At 42.4% G+C, this 21,045-nt stretch overlaps 2 protein-coding genes across 6 annotated transcripts in view; one reads left to right on the forward strand and one right to left on the reverse strand.

Annotated features, from left to right (window-relative positions):
* Positions 1 to 3,911: 3,911 nt before the first annotated feature.
* LOC134211756 (F-actin-uncapping protein LRRC16A) overlaps positions 3,912 to 21,045 on the reverse strand; it is a 190,551-nt gene continuing 173,417 nt past the window's right edge. The window contains exons 15-16 of one of the 3 annotated variants that reach the window (XM_062688948.1): positions 16,853 to 16,937; positions 3,912 to 4,427 (exon numbers count right to left, since the gene is read on the reverse strand). In XM_062688948.1, the coding sequence (XP_062544932.1) occupies positions 4,153 to 4,427; positions 16,853 to 16,937 (360 nt within the window). In that variant the 3' untranslated portion in view covers positions 3,912 to 4,152. Of the gene's footprint in view, positions 4,428 to 12,507; positions 12,902 to 16,852; positions 16,938 to 21,045 lie in introns of those variants that run through there. The other 2 variants (XM_062688947.1, XM_062688945.1) reach the window with 2 other exon arrangements.
* Positions 9,645 to 21,045, forward strand: part of LOC134211762 (ubiquinone biosynthesis protein COQ9, mitochondrial-like) — a 36,609-nt gene continuing 25,208 nt past the window's right edge. Inside the window, exons 1-2 of one of the 3 annotated variants that reach the window (XM_062688973.1) lie at positions 9,667 to 9,798; positions 10,364 to 11,226. In XM_062688973.1, the coding sequence (XP_062544957.1) occupies positions 10,554 to 11,226 (673 nt within the window). In that variant the 5' untranslated portion in view covers positions 9,667 to 9,798; positions 10,364 to 10,553. Of the gene's footprint in view, positions 9,799 to 10,363; positions 11,227 to 21,045 lie in introns of all 3 variants that reach the window. The other 2 variants (XM_062688975.1, XM_062688974.1) reach the window with 2 other exon arrangements.

Here is a 21,045-nt window from a genome sequence, read left to right on the forward strand (position 1 = left end):
CACCGCAGTCTTCCGATTTTCGCGGTGTGAACGATGGATGGTTCTCCCAACAGCTGATGCAACTCGTGGTTCATTCGCCTCCTCCACGTACCGTCCGCCATCTGCACCCCACCATAGATGGTACGCAACACTTTCCTTTCGAAAACTCCCAGTGCGCGTTGGTCCTCCACGAGCATCGTCCAGGTCTCGTGTCCGTAGAGAACTACCGGTCTTATAAGCGTTTTGTAGATAGTCAGTTTGGTACGGCGGCGAACTCTATTCGATCGAAGCGTCTTGCGGAGTCCAAAGTACGTACGATTTCCAGCCACTATGCGTCTCCGAATTTCTCTGCTGGTATCGTTATCGGCGGTCACCAGTGAGCCCAAGTACACGAATTCTTCAACCACCTCGATTTCGTCACCACCGATAGAAACTCGTGGTGGTGGCTCACATTGACCTCTCTTGAGCCTCTTCCTATCATGTACTTCGTCTTCGACGTGTTGATGACTAGTCCAATCCGTTTAGCTTCGCTTTTCAGTCTGATGTAGGCTTCCTCCATCCTCTCAAAGTTACGTGCCATGATATCAATGTCGTCGGCGAAACCAAATAACTGGACGGACTTCGTGAAAATCGTACCACTCGTGTCAATCCCTGCCCTTCGTATTACTCCCTCCAAAGCGATGTTGAATAGCAGACACGAAAGACCATCACCTTGCCGTAACCCTCTACGGGTTTCGAAGGGACTCGAGAATGCCCCTGAAACTCGAACTACGCACAACACCCGATCCATCGTCGCCTTGATCAACCGTATCAGTTTATCCGGAAATCCGTTTTTGTGCATTAGCTGCCATAGCTGGTCCTGATCGATTGTATCATATGCGGCTTTGAAGTCGATAAATAGATGATGTGTGGGCACGTTGTATTCGCGGCATTTCTGCAATACCTGACGTATGGCGAACACCTGGTCTGTGGTAGAGCGTTCACCCATAAATCCCGCCTGGTACTGCCCCACGAACTCTCTTGCAATTGGTGTTAGTCGACGGCATAAAATTTGGGAGAGTACCTTGTAGGCGGCGTTCAGCAGTGTGATTGCGCGGTAGTTGCTACAATCCAGCTTATCGCCCTTCTGTAGATGGGACACACGACACCTTCCATCCACTCCTGCGGCAGAACCTCATCCTCCCAAACCTTAGTAATTACCCAGTGCAGCTCTTGCCAGTGCCTCACCACCGTGTTTAAACAGCTTTCTGATAGTTGGTCCAGGGACTCCAGGGACTTTGTTGTTTTTCAGCCGGCCGATCTCCTGCTGGATTTCCTGAAGATTCTGAGCCGTTAGTCGCATGTCCTACGCGCTTTCTCCTAGGTTCAATACCATACCGCCACCGTTGTCCGCCACATCGCCATCCAGGTGCTCTTTGTAGTGCTGCCGCCACCTTTGAAACACCTCACGCTCGTTCGTAAGAAGGTTCCTGTTTATGTCCTTACACATATCGGGCTGTGGCACGTGGCCCTTACGTGAACGGTTCAACTTCTCATAGAACTTTCGTGTGTTATTAGCGCGGTACAGTTCCTCCGTCTCTTCACGGTCTCGATCTTCCTGCTGGCGCTTTTTCCTCCGGAAAATCGAGTTTTGTCTGTTCCGCGCCCGTTTGTATCGTGCCTCGTTCGCCCTCGTGCGGTGTTGCAGCAATCTCGCCCATGCTGCATTCTTCTCCTCAACTAACTGCTCACATTCGCCGTCATACCAGTCGTTTCTCTGATCCGGAGCCACCGTGCCTAGTGAAGCGGTTGCGGTGCTTCCAATGGCGGATCGAATATCTCTCCAGCCATCTTCAAGAGATGCTGCGCCTAGCTGCTCTTCCGTTGGGAGTGCCACTTCCAGCTGCTGCGCGTAGTCTTGGGCTAGTCTACCGTCTTGTAGCCGCCCAATGTTAAGCTGCGGCGGACGACTCTGACGCGTGTTGATCACCGTCGAGAGTTTTGAGCGCAGACATACTGCGACGAGGTAGTGGTCGGATTCAATATTCGCACTGCGGTAAGTGCGTACGTTCGTGATGTCGGAGAAGAATTTACCGTCGATTAGAACGTGGTCGATTTGGTTTTCCGTTACTTGATTAGGTGATTTCCATGTGGCCTTGTGGATATTCTTACGGGGAAGAAAGTGCTTCGGACTACCATTCCGCGGGAGGCTGCAAAGTTTATGCATCGTTGGCCGTTGTCGTTCGATACGGTATGTAGACTATCCGGTCCGATGACCGGTCTATACATTTCCTCCCTTCCTACCTGAGCGTTCATGTCACCGATGACGATTTTGACGTCCCGCATCGTATGTCTGCTCCAGCTGCGCATAGAACGCTTCTTTCTCGTCGTCGGATCTCCCTTCGTGTGGGCAGTGCACGTTGATGATGCTATAGTTGAAGAAACGGCCTTTTATCCTCAGCTTGCACATCCTTGCGTTGATTGGCTGCCACCCAATCACGCGTTGGCGCATCTTTCCCAGCACTATGAAGCCGGTTCCCAGCTCGTTGGTGGTGCCACAGCTTTGGTAGAAGGTAGCCGCTCGATGCCCGCTTTTCCACACTTTCTGTCCTGTCCAGCAGATTTCCTGCAGCGCTACGACATCGAAGTTGCGGGGATGTAATTCATCGTAGATTATCCTATCGCAACCTGCGAAGCCTAGCGACTTGCAGTTCCATGTTCCAAGCTTCCAATCGTGATCCTTTATTCGTCGCCCAGGTCGTTGCCGATTGTATCGAGTCGTATTATCTTCTATGTCGTTCGTAATAGTTGTTTTAAAGGCGGCTTATTGGGCCTGCGCAAACCTCCTGTCTCGTCGGAGGGCCGTCGTGTCAGGGCTGTTTAGCGTCCCACCTAACACCAGGACTTGGGCTTGTGCGCTTTGAGCGGCACACGGTCGCTTTGGTGGGGCCTACTTGCGGATACATGCAGCTTTTTATAGAGGTTTAACAGGGCCCACTGTCAAACCCCACCACATCCTAGGCAGGCGCCACAACTCGCAGATGGCCTGGGGAGGGATCGTCAAGCCCTTGGACATAGTCCCTGCTGCCCCCTCACAATGATATCAAAAGAGTCAAAAAATATATGGAAATATACTAATTTTTACCCAATCTTTGCTGAGTTGCACCATCTAGGAGTGTTTATTTTTCTTTTTTCGTCACTCATGAGTGTGCACTAGATAGTGGAATATATAGATTCTACTATGGGATCGTTCAAAAATTACGTCCATCGTTTTTCGGCATTTTCAACCCCCCCCCTCCTGTCACAAACTGTCACAAATAATTGACCCCCCCTCCCCCTGTACGTACATGTCTCATTTATATTTTAGCGATTACTGTGGTTTATCTTTTTCGTACACTATTTTCACAATAACATAGTGAGTTATGTCCCTTACTAACAGTTTGAATGTTTTTAAAATGCAAGTTGTTTCTAAAATGCTTTCAGTATTTTTTTCTTGTGAACGGACGTCACATAAGACGAACCCCCCTCCCTCCCCTTGTCACAAACTGTCACAAAACTCCCCTCAAACCTTGGACGTAATTTTGAACGGCCCCTATCGCACCATATCCTGCTCGGAAATTTGTTCTAGACATCTCCGCGATATCTCTGAGACAAAAAGTTGAGTCTCCTAGATATTTTTCTTCGATATCTAGAACCTGTCACACCTCAAATCCGCCTCAAATGCAACAACCGTTTACACCGGTGTCTACCTCAAATTTTAGACGAGTAGACCGTTTGAACCGATAGGGATATGACAGGTGTGGTCTCTTAGATATTACCTCGATATCTTCTAGACTCGAATACCACGGGTCTTCTAGACTTCTCCTAGATGTGGGTACCATATTGCTTCTTCTTTTTCTTTTCTTTTTTGATATTTACATAAAATTCCATGAAACACAGCTTTTTTTAAGGAAGATATAAAACATTTCTTTATTTTTGTATGGTGATAAATATAACAAAAAAAAATAAATTGGGGAAAACTAATCACGGTACATAGTGGGTAATCGGATAAGAAAAAAAGGCAAAAAACTGAACATGTGCATCAATCCACGGGCTAGTAATGGGCTACCACGCAGGGCACAGTCAACCCGGTCCTTATCGTCGGAGAATCGGTTTCTTTTTCACAACGGCTGCCTTGGTGTACCCATAGAACGATCAAAGTGATACCGCCTGAGTCAGCTGAGGAGGCCTTGGATGATGAGTCTTGTTATCCCGATCTGGTGCAATCCATTGCATTGTCGCTTGGGTCACGATCCTTCCAACGAGTGTTCGCATCGGTGCTGATGGCTTGTAATTTGCTCCCGAGGTTGCGGCAGAATATGCGGACGTAGCGTGTCTGAAATGTGAACGCTTAGTGTTGCCCACCGGTTTCGCTGCCCAAGGAACGTAGGGGGCGGAGGTCTCTACGATATTTGGCTGGGGTTTCTTGCCTGTGATTAGAAATAAAAAAGAAGGTTTTGAGTGAGGTTTAACATGACGAATATGTACATAAGTTTTAGCAGTGGGACTGACGTGTACAGTTTGAAAGTTTTCCTATAAGATACTTTCGGATTTTCGGAGTTGTGATTCCTGAAGAAACCCTGGGATTTTCGAAGTCTCTCTCTCAATACTTTTGAAAGAGATTCCTGGAGAAATGTGAATAATTGGACACATTCACACTTCACTAACTTTTGATTAATCACTCGATTGTCAAAACGTTTTATTGCTGCAATTTTAACTTTAAAAAAATGGTAAACTTCCGAAAATGTTCAAATGTGTACGGTGCGCGTGCGAAGCGAATGATAGAAGTAAAAAAAGATGGCGCGGCGCGTGGCATTTGAACAGTTTCGACGAGTACACCGGTAGGTACACACACAATTGTAAATAGCCGAAAGTACTATTATACGGGCCCAAGTATAAATGAATCTTGACTAAGGTGGTTTGCGTCTTTTCGAGGTAGATTCCTGTTTAGTCATCCTTCCATGCGGGATGACGTCATCGGACACCATACACGGATAACTTCGTAAACTCATTTATGAGTAAAAATATAACCATTTTTGGATCTTGTATTGAACTGTCAGAAAATGGGGAAATTTTGACATTTTGAAATGGGTGAAAAAATACCCATTTTGAGAAAGTTGACCAACTTCAAAAACGTTTAATTTGAAACCCATAAATGGGTGAAAAAAGTGTTGTGAGATTTTGTTGCGTGCTGCGGCGTTGCTGAAATTTCTTGAATTATTGTGATCTGTTTTACGCGGAAATAATAGAAACACTTGAACGTAAGTAACTGAAATCAATTCTAATTGAATGTAAATAACCTACAGTTTATTTCATTAATTAATAGGATCGGAACCGATGGAAGCGCCTCTTCAACCATTTCTATGGACTGCAAAAATATCATTGTTTAAAGACTTTGTACACTCAGAAATAAATTTATACTAAATAGTTTAAAAGTCATTCTAAATGACTATTCGCCTGGTTGACCCCAAACTCGTATTTCATCCAACTATACCGGCATAGTATAACTTCAATTAAATCGTTCTATAGTATAAGTAAGGAATATAATTGGTTAGTTTACTTCTGGTATTTCTAGGTTATGTTTGTTTGTTTTGATTTGGGTCACTTTTATAATAATAAAACGAAAAGCAAAATAAAATGAAATATATGTTTTATTCTTAATTTATCAGTAATATGGTAATCCGGCATTTTTGTGATAGTCGCTGATGCTTTTGATAATGCGCCAGCAGTAACACTAAACCACAGACAAAACTAAACACTCGATGGACCACATGAAGGTACGGAGCCGGGACGTAGTTGGCTCACCAGAAGTGGAAGCGTGTTGCTGGTCTTGATCTGGTGCTTGGTTGTTCTCCAGCGTGCTCCAAAATTTCACCACGTTCATATACGAAGCTTACGAAGAGTAGGTCATTAAATTTCAATTGTTTCCTTCCGTATTGAATTCGACGATCTGAGAAAAATAATGAAATCAATATAAACGACCCCTAGTAAAAAATTCCTAAAGAATTAAAATAGAAATTATTGTAACAGTACGCTGGAATTAATAGTAATTACGGTAAATTCTATTGTGCCTCACAATAGAATAATATTAAAGAATATTGTTTTCCACCATAAAGCCTATTGTAAATGGCACTTTTACAATAGAAAATAGGGGTTGTTATGTATCTTTACTATAAAAAAATCGATTTCTTCTCGAACAAATTTTTGCCATTACAATTGAGTTTAATGTAACTTTATTGCCAATATTTTACTGGCAATAGAATTTATTGTACGTCTATTGGAACAACAATATGAAATTTTAATTGGTATGATATAAAAACAATATAATTTAATGTTCTTCAATAAGTATTGTATATTTATGATATTTTATTGCAACTCTATGGTATTTTTTATCCGGGCCTCCAAAAAATGAAGCTGTCTTACCAAAATAAGGGGCCGAGTTTTTCCGATCGGATAGTTCGCAGGGAGTCAGCCGTTTCCTTGTCGTAGCTGGCAAGTGTTAAGGCGTCTTCTCGCACCGAGGCCGCGTTACTTCTTATACGACCGTTGTTCCGTGTCAGCTGCTTCTCATGATTGAGCAATCTAAATGCTTCGGAACGTGACATTTGAGCATGCCATTGTGTGTGTCAACGGTGATATTAATTCGTTCCGTACATAGGTACGGATTCAAAGCAGGAACAATTAGCAAGCCGGAGCAACTTGGATGTTGTAGGTTTTGTCCTCGAGAAAGAGCTACAGTTTTGTTCTGGGGGATTGCCCAAATGAGCCAGCGGATGAAAACCACCGCCGGGACCGCCCAAATGAACCACGGATGAAAACCGCGTTCACTAGTCGCTCCATTTATAGCAGTTCGGATTCGATCTCAACATCGAACTCAACAATATCAACTTCCTTGATGCAAAATCGCCTATTCATGTCGCGGTAGAGGTAGAGATCCAATTTAAGATCTCTGTTGACGGCAAGTGAGAAACCTTCACTTTGGCGTTTGGAATATGCAACTGAGCTTCGTGGAACACTCGCGATAGAACGAACCGTATTTCCGATTGGAAAACAAATGTCCGGAAACTATCCAATCGAACTTTGTTGCATGATAAGAAAATTATTTTGAGCTTTTAGTGGAATTACATTTGTCAAGATTTGAACAGTCCCATTAATTCCACTTTCAGATACGACCTCAACAGTAAGGCCAGTCTTCAGTGTCTCGTACTTGACTCGACTTACAAGTCGAGCCAAGTACAAGACACTGAAGACGGCCTTACTGTTGAGGTCGAAATACGTATCTGTCAGGATACAATTAAGTGGTGGAATTCAATGGGACTGTTCAAACTCGTCTTACGACAGGTTTGTTGCATGTTTTTCGAACAAAATAAATTAATTTTAGGCAGAATTTCATACGAAAATCAATAAAAATAAGGTGCAAGATTTGAACGCGACTTGATGAAATTTTGCGAATAACAGAATGCAAACAAAAATATGTTTACGTTATTCTAGCTTAGTATAAATCTTAATTTTCAATAGTATACTGTTTATACTATGTAATGTATAACAGTAAAAAATGACTAGAAAGATTATTTTGAAACCCTTCACAGATTTATTTTATTTTTGAGTGTACACTGAAAACAGCGATGCGGTTAAAATTACCATTTTGATGGTTTAAATTAAATGCACAACACCACTTGATTTGTGCAGACTACATTCTTCAGTCATTTCAAACGGAAGAAGTTGTTAAATTTACTATGGATGTGCAAAGCGGGTTGACAGCGAAAATACCATGCCCATGGTTAAAATAACAATCAAATACAGTGAAATTGACTATTACTCTGCTTTTAAATTGACGATGGATGTGTAGTCGATTGAGAACCATAATAAATAAACAAAGTAGACAAGAAAATTCAATCAAAATCACATGGATTTGTAAAAATGCGTAATATCATATGTTTTCGGGTTGTTTATTAGTTATTTTTCCATAAATTACTAAATGCTGAGTTGTAAGTTCGTATTTCGACGTCATCATGTTTCTCATGATTGTTTCTCAACAGCGCATAGATTCTCCGAGGGGAACATTCTCAAGATCTCCTCCTGAATCCTTTGCAAGATTTGTGATTCTGGAAATCCGAACGCAAATATGTTACTAATAGTTAATGGCAACAGAAATTATACATTCACTGTCATAATTATAACTTACCAATCATATTTTTAGAACCTATTCAGCGGTAGCATTTCTCCTACTTTGAGCATGTAACCTGTAAATGAGTTTTTCAGCCTTAACAAAAGTGCGAAATGCCGAAATTCTAGGCTTAAAATATCCATACGTACCTTGATGTGGTGTAGTTTTCAATTCGCCATGAAAAATTTATTTATTTCTCCCAATTTGAGCAATTTTAAAATGTTTTTTTGCGGAGCTCCTAATAATGTAAATAATATGGCGTCTTCTGCACTTTTTTCCAGGCGACCGCAGTATCATGAATTTTTGTTAATAATACCATGGACTGTCAACAGCATGGTATTTTTAACAAACATGCAGTCAATTTAATTGCATTTCTATTTAATATAAACACATTTCGAAATAGTTATTTTAACAATAGTTCCATAGTTGAAATTACTATAAAATTTATCTCAGTGTATATATGGACCAACAGGTCTGTGCCACAAAAAGGGAAAAAAAAAAGACTTTGTAATGTTGAACGCGTAAAAATGTATATTTGAAAATAAATAAACGAGTATGAGAATTTTATTTGTTGTACTCTTCTTTAAACCTGCAATAAATCTCATTTTTATTATTTCCCATTCCAGATCCATTCTCAAAAATGAGAGTTTTTTACCCATTTTCAACAAAAATCAATTCTAAAGAATGGGTAAAAATGCCACATTTTTTGACACATATTGCGTTTACTCATTTATGAGTAAAACATAGTTTACTCTTTTAATGAGTAGATCCACTTATTCTTCAAAGTGAGTGAAAATTTACCCTTTAATGAGTTTTCGAGGTTCTCCGTGTATGAGGGCAATGTTTACATTTTTTTTACCCATGTTTAAATGGGAGTGACTTTCTCATGAGGGCAATGTTTACAATTGTTTTTATATGGAGATTTTGACTCGTGCAATCCCGAATAGAAAATACAATAGAATAACATTAAAAGATTAAAATATCATAAAATTACAACACATTTTATTGATGAACATTCAATTCTATTGTTCTTCTATTGTACCAATTAAATTGCCTTATTGTTGTTCCAATAAACTTACAATAAAATCTATTGACAGAAAAATGTTGACAATAGAATAACAATAAATTCTATTGTAATGGCAAAAATTTGTTCGAGGAAAAACGATTTTTTTAATTGTTACGATAATTAACAACCCATACTTTTTATTGTAAAACTGCCATTTACAATAGGATTTATGGTGGAAAACAGTATTCTTAATTGTTATTCTATTGTGAGCAACAATAGAGATTATAGTAATTACAACAAAATTTATCGTATTGTTACAATAATTTCTATTGTAATTCTATTGGACTTTTTTATTCGGGATGGTCAATAGTGTGCACACATTCGGACGTGAGAATCTCAACACTGTATTTGGTACTTTTTTCTAACCGTGTAGATTAAAATTTCAGGCCTTTTCCATTTAAACTCAAATTTTGCGTGAATTGATTTGTCCGTGTAACTAAAACAACACAATTTTTATATTTTTTATTGGCAAAAAATAGTCACGTCTCTGTGTCGAAAAATAGTGCTTCAATTATGAACAAAATTGGTAAATTATTGGCACTGCAGATTCGTTATAGCAGTTGCAAAGGTAAGCTTTAAAATAATTGTGAAACATTGCATAAATGGTTGGAGAAGTTACACAATGCTGTTACTCATTTTCAGTAGAGAGGATGTTCGTCCGATCACTTCTGTCACTAATTTCACTATGGTTTAGTATTACGATCTCATGGTGAAAATTATTCTTACTAAAAAGTTTCTTTGGTCAAGAATTCTCGCTTTTGTGAATTTGCTGGGTTGCTGGGTTGTTTTTACATTATTAAGGGTTGCTGACGTTTAATCATCTTCCTCTTTCAAACGCATAGGAAGGATAGGATTTGTTTTCATCGGGAAACGTTTCCCGATGAAAACCATACCTATCGTTAAGGATATAGGATATATGAATTCATATGCGCTTGAACGAGAAAGATGATCAAACGTCAGCGTATACATATGAATATGTATTAATGTTTCGGAATGTATGTGACTAATGCGATGTATAAGTTTTTTCTTATACATATCATTGAGCGCCTGCTTTGACAAAAAAGTATTAGAAATATTAATAATAAACAACATTATTTTTTTTACGTGTGTCATTCATGTTATTTATTTTTTAGCATTTTGACCCAGTCAAATCATTGCTTCGGTCCTATGTGCATTTTCTTGTATATGCGGATTCTGCTGTCGGCATCGATTTGTTTTTATTTTCAAACACTGACGTTGGCCCGAGTGTTCTCAGATTTAGATCAAAGATTTAGCCCCATACTCCAAGAATAGTAGCAGAACTTCGAAAATAAAATTGTCGACATGAGTCTTATAAGTTTGGTAAAAAGTAAATTACAGTCCCGAGCGTTTAAAGATTTGTTCAAATTGTTTTGTGCAAGTGAAAATGAAGCTAATCTACAGATTGAAAGTATGGACATAGTGTCTACTTTAGTAGATAACCTGGAAGAAGCACATCATCGGAATGATATTAAACTACTTTCTGCTTGTGAGGATATGCTGAAACTGATTGCTGAAAAATGTGTTCCACAAGAAGTCTTGTTAGAAGTGTTAGAGAGGATTGAATCATCACAGGATGACAATATATTTACGAGTTTGTTGAAGGTGCTCCAGGTGATTCTTCTGCGTTTCAACGAGAAAAAGGTTCGATCTCTCGAATGGAGCCTAAATACGATATATTCATATGTTGACCGGATTGAACTTCCCGATTACGTGTCGAAAGTCGGGGAAGCGGAAGAAAAGCTCCTGGAATGCGATGAAACTATTCGACGGATTTTGCTTCTGTATATGACAGTGCTTCTGTTCTTGGAACCAATCTGGAAAACATTGGACAACAAAGAGAGTATTTTCAAATCCACCGGCTTAACAAGAAAGAATGTTGTCATCTGCTTCGTTTTGCATCTGTTAGGAAAACATTTGCTTCATTTGGACACTCATTACAAATCGTATAAGGAAGATGAAATTCCGGTTGTTGAAGGTAAGTAGATATTTTTGTCCCAAAAATATGTTCACTTCAAAATGGTTTAATTGTCAACGATAAACGCAACAGGCAGAGCTTTTTTTTCCTGTTCGGTTGTGCCACTGCAACCTAAATTGGTTATATCTATTGTAGCGTTACCCGTATCCTTAGTTTCGATACAGTTGTTGTTTTGTTTTCTCAAGATCACCATGACAAGTCCCGCTATTTAGACCCTTTATATAGAGTTGTGGGGATTTCGGACGTTACGGATCACGACGGATGGCGAGACAAAATAATAAACGCGTCGGTTAAACGGACGATGAAGAATAAAAACTAACTTTATTTCGCGGTATGGAATAATGCTCAACTGTCATTTCTCTCTCTCTCCCTCTATTCACGATGGCAGGGTTGCCACCACACTACCCCCCACCAGTTATGCCAGAAATCTTACTCGATGACCTGAAGGCGTAACTTTGGTATTCGTATCAGGGAAGGTCTCAATCTGCTGATTACAGGAATACGCAGGTTTTAATCTATCGATAGATATCCTTTGTTCTTTTCCTTTCATGAAGATCACCATGTATTTATCGCCTCGTTCAATCACTTCGAATGGACCTTCATAAGGGTGTTGTAGTGGTTTTTTCACGTGATCGACTCTAACGAAAACTCCTCTGCACGATCTAAGGTCGCTGGGTAGGAACACGCGCTGCTTAGCATGATGCACACCCGCAATTGGTGTGGAGCGATTTTATGAAATCAGATGAATTTGTATCAGCAGTGGTGTTTTCGAAAAAAATCGCCTGGAACCCGAAGACGTTGCCCATACACCATTTCAGCTACAGAGCAGTTCGTATCATCGCGAATAGCAGTGCGCAGGCCAAGCAAAATCAATGGAAGTTTCTCACTCCAGTGCATTGGATCCACGCACATAACTGCAGACTTCAGGCTGCGGTGAAACCGTTCTACTAATCCATTTGCTTGAGGGTGATAAGCAGTGGTTCGAGTTCGAACCGTTCCGAGCCATTTGATCAGTTCTAGGAAGAGCTGGGATTCGAATTGACGACCTTGATCAGTGCTTATTGTTTCGGGAACACCGAAGCGAGATACCCAAGTAGTGCAAACGCGTTTGCCACCGTTTCCGCCAGCATGTCCGGTAATGGCACGGCCAAGGTGAATACAAACAGGTGTAGCAGTATGCCAATTTCATGATTCAGCCATCTTGGATTTTTATATGGGCAGCCACCGAGTTTGTTTATGTTTTGCACTGAAAATGAATTTTTCACCCCCGCGCTAGTCTCTCCCATCTACTGTCGAAGTGAGTGAACCCTGATATAAGAACCCTGGGCACGGCCTCCATGTCCGGTAATGGCACTGTCAACCATTGTGAGTAGATATCGATGTCCTTGGGATGGTGGTAGAGGACCAACCAAATCTATGTGGACGTGGCTGAACCGTCCTTGAGGAGTACCAAATTCTCCCAGGGCTGCTCGAGTATGACGGTTGATTTTGGAACGCTGACATCTATCGCACGAACGAACGAACTTAGAAACATCTTGGTTCATCGATGGCCATACGAATTTTGAAGATATGATTTTTCGACTTGCCCGAATCCCAGGATGGGACAAACCGTGGAGTGTTTGCATGATTGACAGGCGATGTTGCTTTGGAATGAACGGACGTGGTTGTCCGTTACCTGAAATATCACAATATATTTTGTTATTAGAGTGGCCAATTTCTTTGAGCTCCAATCGAAGAGAAGTTTTGCTATTCAGAAGTTTTTGCAACTCAGGGTCTTGCACTTGGTCTATAGCAATTTTTTCGAAATCTATAGCAGATGGTGCTGCAATTGTGTTCACTCTAGACAGGGCGTCAGCAACAAAATTGTCCTTCCCGCTGATGTGTCTTATCGAGCGTGTGAAACCAGAAATGTACTGCAAATATCGGCCTTCGTGTGTGTATGTGTGTGTATGTATGTGTGGCAAGTGTGTTGAGTTGGAATCGAGAGCGTAAGTCAGGGGACGATGGTCGGTTAATATGGTAAATGTTTTCCCTTCAACCAGATGCCGAAAATACTTAACAGCAAGCTTAATCGCCGTTAACTCTCGACCAAATACAGAGTACTTTTTTTGAGATGATTTGGGAGAAGAACCCCAGAAGTTGCCAAGCGCAGCCTGAGTACTGTTGCAACACCGCTCCTGCTGCGAGATCCGAAGCGTCAACCCGAGTGGTTTTGAAGTATCTGGATAATGTAATAGAGTTGCCTTCGCCAAGCTTTGCTTACATCGCACAAACGCTGTTTCGGTTGTAGGGTTCCATTACAGCTTGCGAGTTTCGTTTTTTCGGTTTCCATGTATCAAATCCTGTAAAACCTTCTGCATTTCCGTGGCGCCAGGGAGGAAGCGTTTGTAGCCGTTGACAAGAGCAAGGAATCGCCTCAATTCCTTGACTGTAGTGGGTCGCGAATATTCGACGACGGCCCTCACTCTTTCTTGCTGTGGTTTGATGCCTTCTGAGCTGACACGGTATCCCAAGAAGTCTACTTCCGTTTGCCCGAACTTGCATTTGGTGAGGTTCAATACGAGATCGTTTCTTCGAAGTCGATCAAACACGATGCGGACGTGCCGTTGATGTTCTTCTTCGGTGGCAGATGCTATGCAAATGTCGTCAACAAAAACGATAACAAATTCCAAGTCTCCGAAAATGCTATGCATAAAGCGTTGGAACGATTGGCTAGCATTGCATAGCCCGAACTGCATTCTTGTAAATTCAAACAACCCAAAAGGGGTTATGACGGCTGTTTTGGGTATGTCATATTCTTCCACGGCCACATTGTAATACGCTCGAACCATATCCAGAGTGGTGAAAAACTTCTTTCCTTGGAAATTGTTCAGGAGGTCGTGAATATGAGGAACCGGGTACCTATCAGGAATGGTTACGCGATTCAGGCTTCGGTAGTCTCCAACGAAACGCCATTCTCCATTCTTCTTAGGGACACAGTGCAGGGGACTGGCCCAGCAGCTTTTCGATGGCCGGCATATTCCCAACTCCATCATCATCTCGAACTCTTTTTTCGCCGCTTTCAGTTTATCCGGGGCCATTCTTCGTGGTTTACATGCAACGGGAGGTCCTTTAGTCTGAATATGGTGTGTCACATTATGCAAGATTTCTGATCGCATAGAAGGTGGAGTGGTTATCTCACGGTATTCCACCAGTAAGTCACGAAGCGGATGGCTTATATCGATTGTCGTCACACCGTGTAGCGCGGTTTTTGCTAATTCTCCAATAGAACGTAGCTTCGTTGTCCCATCGATTATCTTGTGACTGCCGAGGTCTACCAAAATTCCAAAATATGCCAGAAAATCGGCACCAATGATGGCAGTGGTGACATCAGCGATTAAGAAGTTCCACGCAAATCGACGACGTAATCCTAGATCCGTAGTGACGAAGCGGTTTCCGTATGTCCCTATCGTGGATCCATTTGCTGCATGTAGCTGAAAGGCAGAAGGACCGTGGCGTTTTTCTTTGCTAGATGCCGGAATAATCGATACATAGGATCCTGTGTCAACGAAGAATCTAATATGCGAAGTTCGGTCGAAAATGTGAAGACGATGGCTTGACTGTTTTCCGCCCACCCCAGTGACAGTAGATGGGCGGCTACTTAGTTTTTTGACGACTGGTAGCTGCACGGACTGCGGCATTGTTCTGCTTTATCGCCGTACTTACGATGGTACCAGCATATGCTGTTGCTTCCATTTGCCCGTCGGGCCCGTGAGGTCGATCGAGAACGGGAACGTTGCGGTTTTGCTTTTAGGCGACGGATTTCGGCAGTCAAAGCCGCAATTTGCGTTGCGAGATTTTCTTGCGAATTCGGATCTGGATTGAATGACGCTGATTTGTGTTGATCTTCAACGGCAGCCGTTGTTGTTGGGGCGATGTCGATCATTTTATCCCCCATTTCCGCGATTTTTTCCAATGTTCCATCGTGGATACTCAGCACAGTTCGAACGTTGGACGGCAAACGTTGCAGGAACAGCATCTTTAGCAAAGAATCATCGACATTCAAACCCGCCGAGAGTTCCTGCATTTTCGCCAGCAGGTGAGTTGGCCGCAAATCGCCGAGATCCCAAGAACTTAGGAGTCGCTCAAGGCGCGATTGTGGCGTCAGCTCAAAGCGAGAAATAAGACGGAGTTTGATAGACTCGTACTTGTCCGCGGCTGGCGGATTTTTCAAAAGATCCGCGACGTGGCAGATCACGGATTGATCAATTTTTGCCACAATATGATGAAACATTGTGGTGTCTTGAGTTACTCCTGCCAAGGCAAATTGTGCCTCAGCCTGCGCGAACCACATCGCCGGGTCCGATTTCCAAAATTCCGGCAATTTGACAGCAACAGCAGCAGCTGCAGCAGGCTGACGCTGCGGGCTTGTCGACATGATGTTGTTTTTACTCAACAGTTCGTTTAGACGCGCATAGACGACGACGTAAATAACACTGTCGGAGGTCACCAATGTGGGGATTTCGGACGTTACGGATCACGACGGATGGCGAGACAAAATAATAAACGCGTCGGTTAACGGACGATGAAGAATAAAAACTAACTTTATTTCGCGGTATGGAATAATGCTCAACTGTCATTTCTCTGTCTCTCCCTCTATTCACGATGGCAGGGTTGCCACCACAGAGTAATCCCATTAAAGGCGCGCCTCTTATCAATAGGAAATCAATCCTTTCTTGAGAAAACTGTTTTTGGCCATGCATCAGAGCCCTAGCCACAACCTTGTCTTGCTTTTAGCATATCACCAGTAATACTCTTAACCCTTTCCTTCCCACGACTTTTTTCAAAGATTTCATTAGGAAGGAATCATCTTAGAGAAAAGTGCTAGAGTTGTTTGGCATAGCTAAAATTAGTGGAAAACGAAAAAAAAAGTTTTTGAATGTAAATAAATAGTTACTTGATTGTTTTCAATAGTTTCACTATTTTTACACAAAATTGATTATGCGATCTAATAAAATCTTAAAGAGGTGCTAAATAATACTTTTTGTTGTTGAAACACTTTGATGAATGTTGGAAGGTGCAAAATTAGATGGAGCTCTACAGCTACAATGGGGAAGAGAGGGTTAAAGCCCGGGATTTAGCTCTGTCTACAAGACCATTTCAAGCAAGAGAATTTGTTCAGTAATAAGAACTTCCGTGTGTTCCTCTCACTATCATTGTTCACCAGTTCAAGAAGAGTTAGTACGTATTTAAACCCCTAACTCGATTTTTCCAGCGCCAGTTCAGTCTAGGACCGGGTACCGAAGTTTTTTAACTACCTAATTGCTTGAAAAGTTGTTTCCGCTGCATACAGTTTAGCATCAAACAAGAGGAATTCGAATCTTTCAACTCTCTGCAAGGTACCATTAATTATGTTTTATATCTGACACTGCTGTTGGTAGCGGGAACTAAATACGATGAATCCTTAATTACCACAACTTATTGCCCTAGCAGCTAGAAAAATGGATTAAGCTAGAGCTCTGTTTGGTAGATCTTACACCGCAACACACTACGTCAAAGTGATCTACCGTGTTACGGGAAACAGGCAGAGCTTGAATTCAATTATAATAAAATTGGAACTTTTTTGGAAAATATATTTAATACCTACCAATGATGCAGGAAAGTGTCCGCTCAGTCAAGGCTCGCGAACTGACGTAAGTTTCTGGACAGCATGCTGCCATTATTTTGAATATCTGGAAATTTAAGAAAAAGGTGAAAGATTTCTCCGCAAGTTTTACAGGATTAATTTTCAATGATAGTGAAAAGTGACTGGTTTGCTGATCTTATGATTATAGAGGAGCTTCACACAAGAATATATAATATGTGCTCCAGAATTCAACCATTTCCTCCTCAAAATGACATGCATTTATCAGTTCAAGCAAGAAGATGGACCTCGGATATCCCAAACGAATACTTCCTGATTTTTTCGATGAAACGGCTTCATAATTGTAAAGCAAATTCGGTGAGGTCTTTTCAATTATCCTTATCATCCATTTACCTTTAGTTTTCTGTTATCTGTTTTCTTTATTCTATGATGACAACGACAGTTGTACGATTGTTGATACGTGTTTACTAGCTATCGTAGCGCTCGAGTATTTTTCCAAAATTATCCATACAAAGTTCAATCAAAGGTAATTGCCTATTTCCGGGGATTAAACCACCCGACTTGGACGTTAATTTACAATGTTATGAAAACTCATATGTGAATATGTACGATATGTGGAAGATATTGATTTGAAAAATGTATTGGAGGTAACCACTTTCCCTTCGATGGGACTCGAACCCATGACCCTACAGTACGCTAGACTGGTGCTTTAACCAACTAAGCTACGAAGGACCTCCGTCGGCCTTCGCAACCTAGCGGCTACTGAACGAGCTCGAGATTCCCAAATTGGACGCATAGTCAAATCACTCGCAATCCATTTATCAAGCCAATACTTCCACATGTGTATTGTACACGTCCACATTAGAGGAGCGTGAGTATTTAGAATGTCTGGCGGCTATACACATTCTTCATCAGCAACGGTACTGATCAAGTGAGGTTGTGTAAGCTATTTGCCAGTCGGTCGTCAAGCTCAGACCCGACCGCATTGCGTAGGCAAGAGCACGCAACTCAAGTTCAGTTCAATCAAAGGTAATTGCCTATTTCCGGGGATTAAACCACCCGACTTGGACGTTAATTTACAATGTTATGAAAACTCATATGTGAATATGTACGACTCGAACCCATGACCCTACAGTACGCTAGACTGGTGCTTTAACCAACTAAGCTACGAAGGACCTCCGTCGGCCTTCGCAACCTAGCGGCTACTGAACGAGCTCGAGATTCCCAAATTGGACGCATAGTCAAATCACTCGCAATCCATTTCTCAAGCCAATACTTCCACATGTGTATTGTACACGTCCTGAACTTGAGTTGCGTGCTCTTGCCTACGCAATGCGGTCGGGTCTGAGCTTGACGACCGACTGGCAAATAGCTTACACAACCTCACTTGATCAGTACCGTTGCTGATGAAGAATGTGTATAGCCGCCAGACATTCTAAATACTCACGCTCCTCTAATGTGGACGTGTACAATACACATGTGGAAGTATTGGCTTGATAAATGGATTGCGAGTGATTTGACTATGCGTCCAATTTGGGAATCTCGAGCTCGTTCAGTAGCCGCTAGGTTGCGAAGGCCGACGGAGGTCCTTCGTAGCTTAGTTAGTTAAAGCACCAGTCTAGCGTACTGTAAGGTCATGGGTTCGAGTCCCATCGAAGGGAAAGTGGTTACCTCCAATACATTTTTCAAATCAATATCTTCCACATATAGTACATATTCACATATGAGTTTTCATACAAAGTTGTTTATTCCCGCGGTACGTCGTGAAAGTGGCGTCCAATGAGCTGGACAAGACCAGGGCTCATGAAAATGGCCCACCAGGTGCTTCCTACGTAATGGTTCGTCGAAACTACAAAGTGCCCACGCGTGACATAACCTCACACACCCAGGATGCTAAGCGGCAGAAAACGGAAAGTTCGCATTCTCGCCTGGAATGCCTCAGCCAACCAACAGCTAACATTCCAACTCAAAACGAATTTAGCATTTTGGATGTTAACACCGAAGTCATGTCACCGGAAGTGCAAACTAATACGGGTAACAGTGATACACCCCAAGAAAAGAAGAGACTTCCTCCTATTTCGATAGTAAACAAAGGTACCAAGGCGATTCGCGAGCTACTCAACGTCGGAAATATTCCCCAGAACGTGTATCACTTGAAGGCTGTAAAGGCTGGAGCACAGCTAACCGTCAGTGGAAACCAAGAGGGGCAAAAAATTTACCCGAAAATCATCTCAGTACTGAAGGAGACAAACGTCGAGTATTTTTCATACACTGCGGCGGAAAACCAACCAATTAAAATCATTTTGTCTGGCCTCCCAGACTACACCACCCAACAGCTGAATGAAGAGCTCAAAGCAAACAACGTACATGCGAAAGCAATTAAAATCTTTTCCCAAAAGAAAACTGGCCTTGACATAAGTACACTTTACCTTCTTTACTTTGAGAAGGGAAAGGTCAAGTTATCGGAGCTACAGAAGATAAAGGCGTTGTTTAGCATAGTAGTGAGGTGGAGATATTTCACACGAAAGCCATCTGATGCGGTACAATGTTTTCGATGCCAGCGCTTCGGACACGGAATGCAGAACTGCCATGTTTCTCCGCTCTGTGTCAAATGTGGAGAAAACCACCTCTCAGCGGCGTGCTTTCTTCCTGCAAAAGCAGACCTGGCAAAGACGGACCCAGCCGCCACTCGAGCGAAAATTCGCTGCGCCAATTGCAGTGGAAATCATACCGCTAACTATCTCGGCTGCATCACTAGGAAAAACTATCTCCAAAGCAGAGAAGCTGCGAAGGAAAACCAGCAGCAGCAGCGTAAGTCCAGCAAAAACGTTTCTCCTTCGGCTTTGACTAGCTGGCCATCGTTGAGCGGAGGACCATCCGGTGGGCCGACGCGACCACGCCAAACAGCACTAGGATCCCACTCATTCGCAGAAGTGTTGGCAGGTACCGATGCACCTAGCGCAAGTACAGATAACCTTTTCACTCTGTCCGAGTTTATGTGTCTCGCTAGGGATCTCTTTGCTCGTCTGAGAGGGTGTCGCAACAAAGAACAACAATTCATGGCTCTTTCAGAGCTCATGATTAAATACGTTTACCATGTCTAGTCCACACATCCTACGCGTGGCCAACTGGAACAGCAGGTCTGTTGTAAACAAGCGTATAGAATTCTTCGATTTCCTGGAACGATTCAACATTGATGTTGGAATCGTCACAGAAACTTGGTTGCGCCCCACATTGTCATTCTTCCATCCATTGTACAAATGCATTCGATTTGATCGTCCACCCAGTGCAAACGAAAGAGGAGGAGGCGTACTCATTGCGGTCCGGCGAGAAATCAAGTTCGACACATTGAATGTATCAACACAATCTATGGAGTGTACCGGCATCTCTATTCCCACGAAACATGGATTCAATGTTCAATTCATTGCGGTATACTTTGCGGGAGTGAGGACACTGGTCGATTGGGGCCAATATCGTAATGATTTGAAGAAGATAACAAGGAGCAACGAACCGCTGTTCGTGGTTGGCGATTTGAATGCGAGACACCGTCAATGGAACTGCATAAAGGCCAACAAAGCTGGGACCATTCTTCAAAGCGTCGCCTTGCAATGTAATTTCCACATACACCACCCAGACACATTCACTTTTCACCCAACTAGTCGGGGCAGACCATCCACACTGGATCTTGTTCTATCCAACAATTTGATCAACATGACAAAGCCAATAGCCCATAACGAACTGTCGTCGGATCATTTGCCAATCACATTTGACGTGCACCTCGACGCTGAACCAAACGAGCCAGCAATTTCCTTCCGATGCTATCATCGTGCCGACTGGAGAGAATTCCAGCGGGTAGTGGAATCGAAAGTGGATCTCCTACACCCATCATACGGAGAACTGAATAACGTGACTAACATCGACGAAGCAATTGATAATTTCACGCAAACACTGCTGGATGCAGAAAACGCTGCTGTTCCTTTAGTTCACCCTCGTGCCTACGATACCCCTACCGTTCCCGAAAATACGCGATTACTCATCGCACTTCGGAACCGCCGACGTCGCCAATGGATAAGGACTAGAGACCCTATTTACAAACAAATCACCCAATCGCTCAACACCAGAATTGCAGAGGAATGTAACCAGGCCAGGTTCCGCAAATTCAGAGAAACACTTCAGACGATGGAACACGGTAGCAA

This window comes from Armigeres subalbatus, chromosome 2, assembly GCF_024139115.2.
Source record: "Armigeres subalbatus isolate Guangzhou_Male chromosome 2, GZ_Asu_2, whole genome shotgun sequence".
Classification (NCBI taxonomy): Eukaryota; Metazoa; Arthropoda; class Insecta; order Diptera; family Culicidae; genus Armigeres; species Armigeres subalbatus.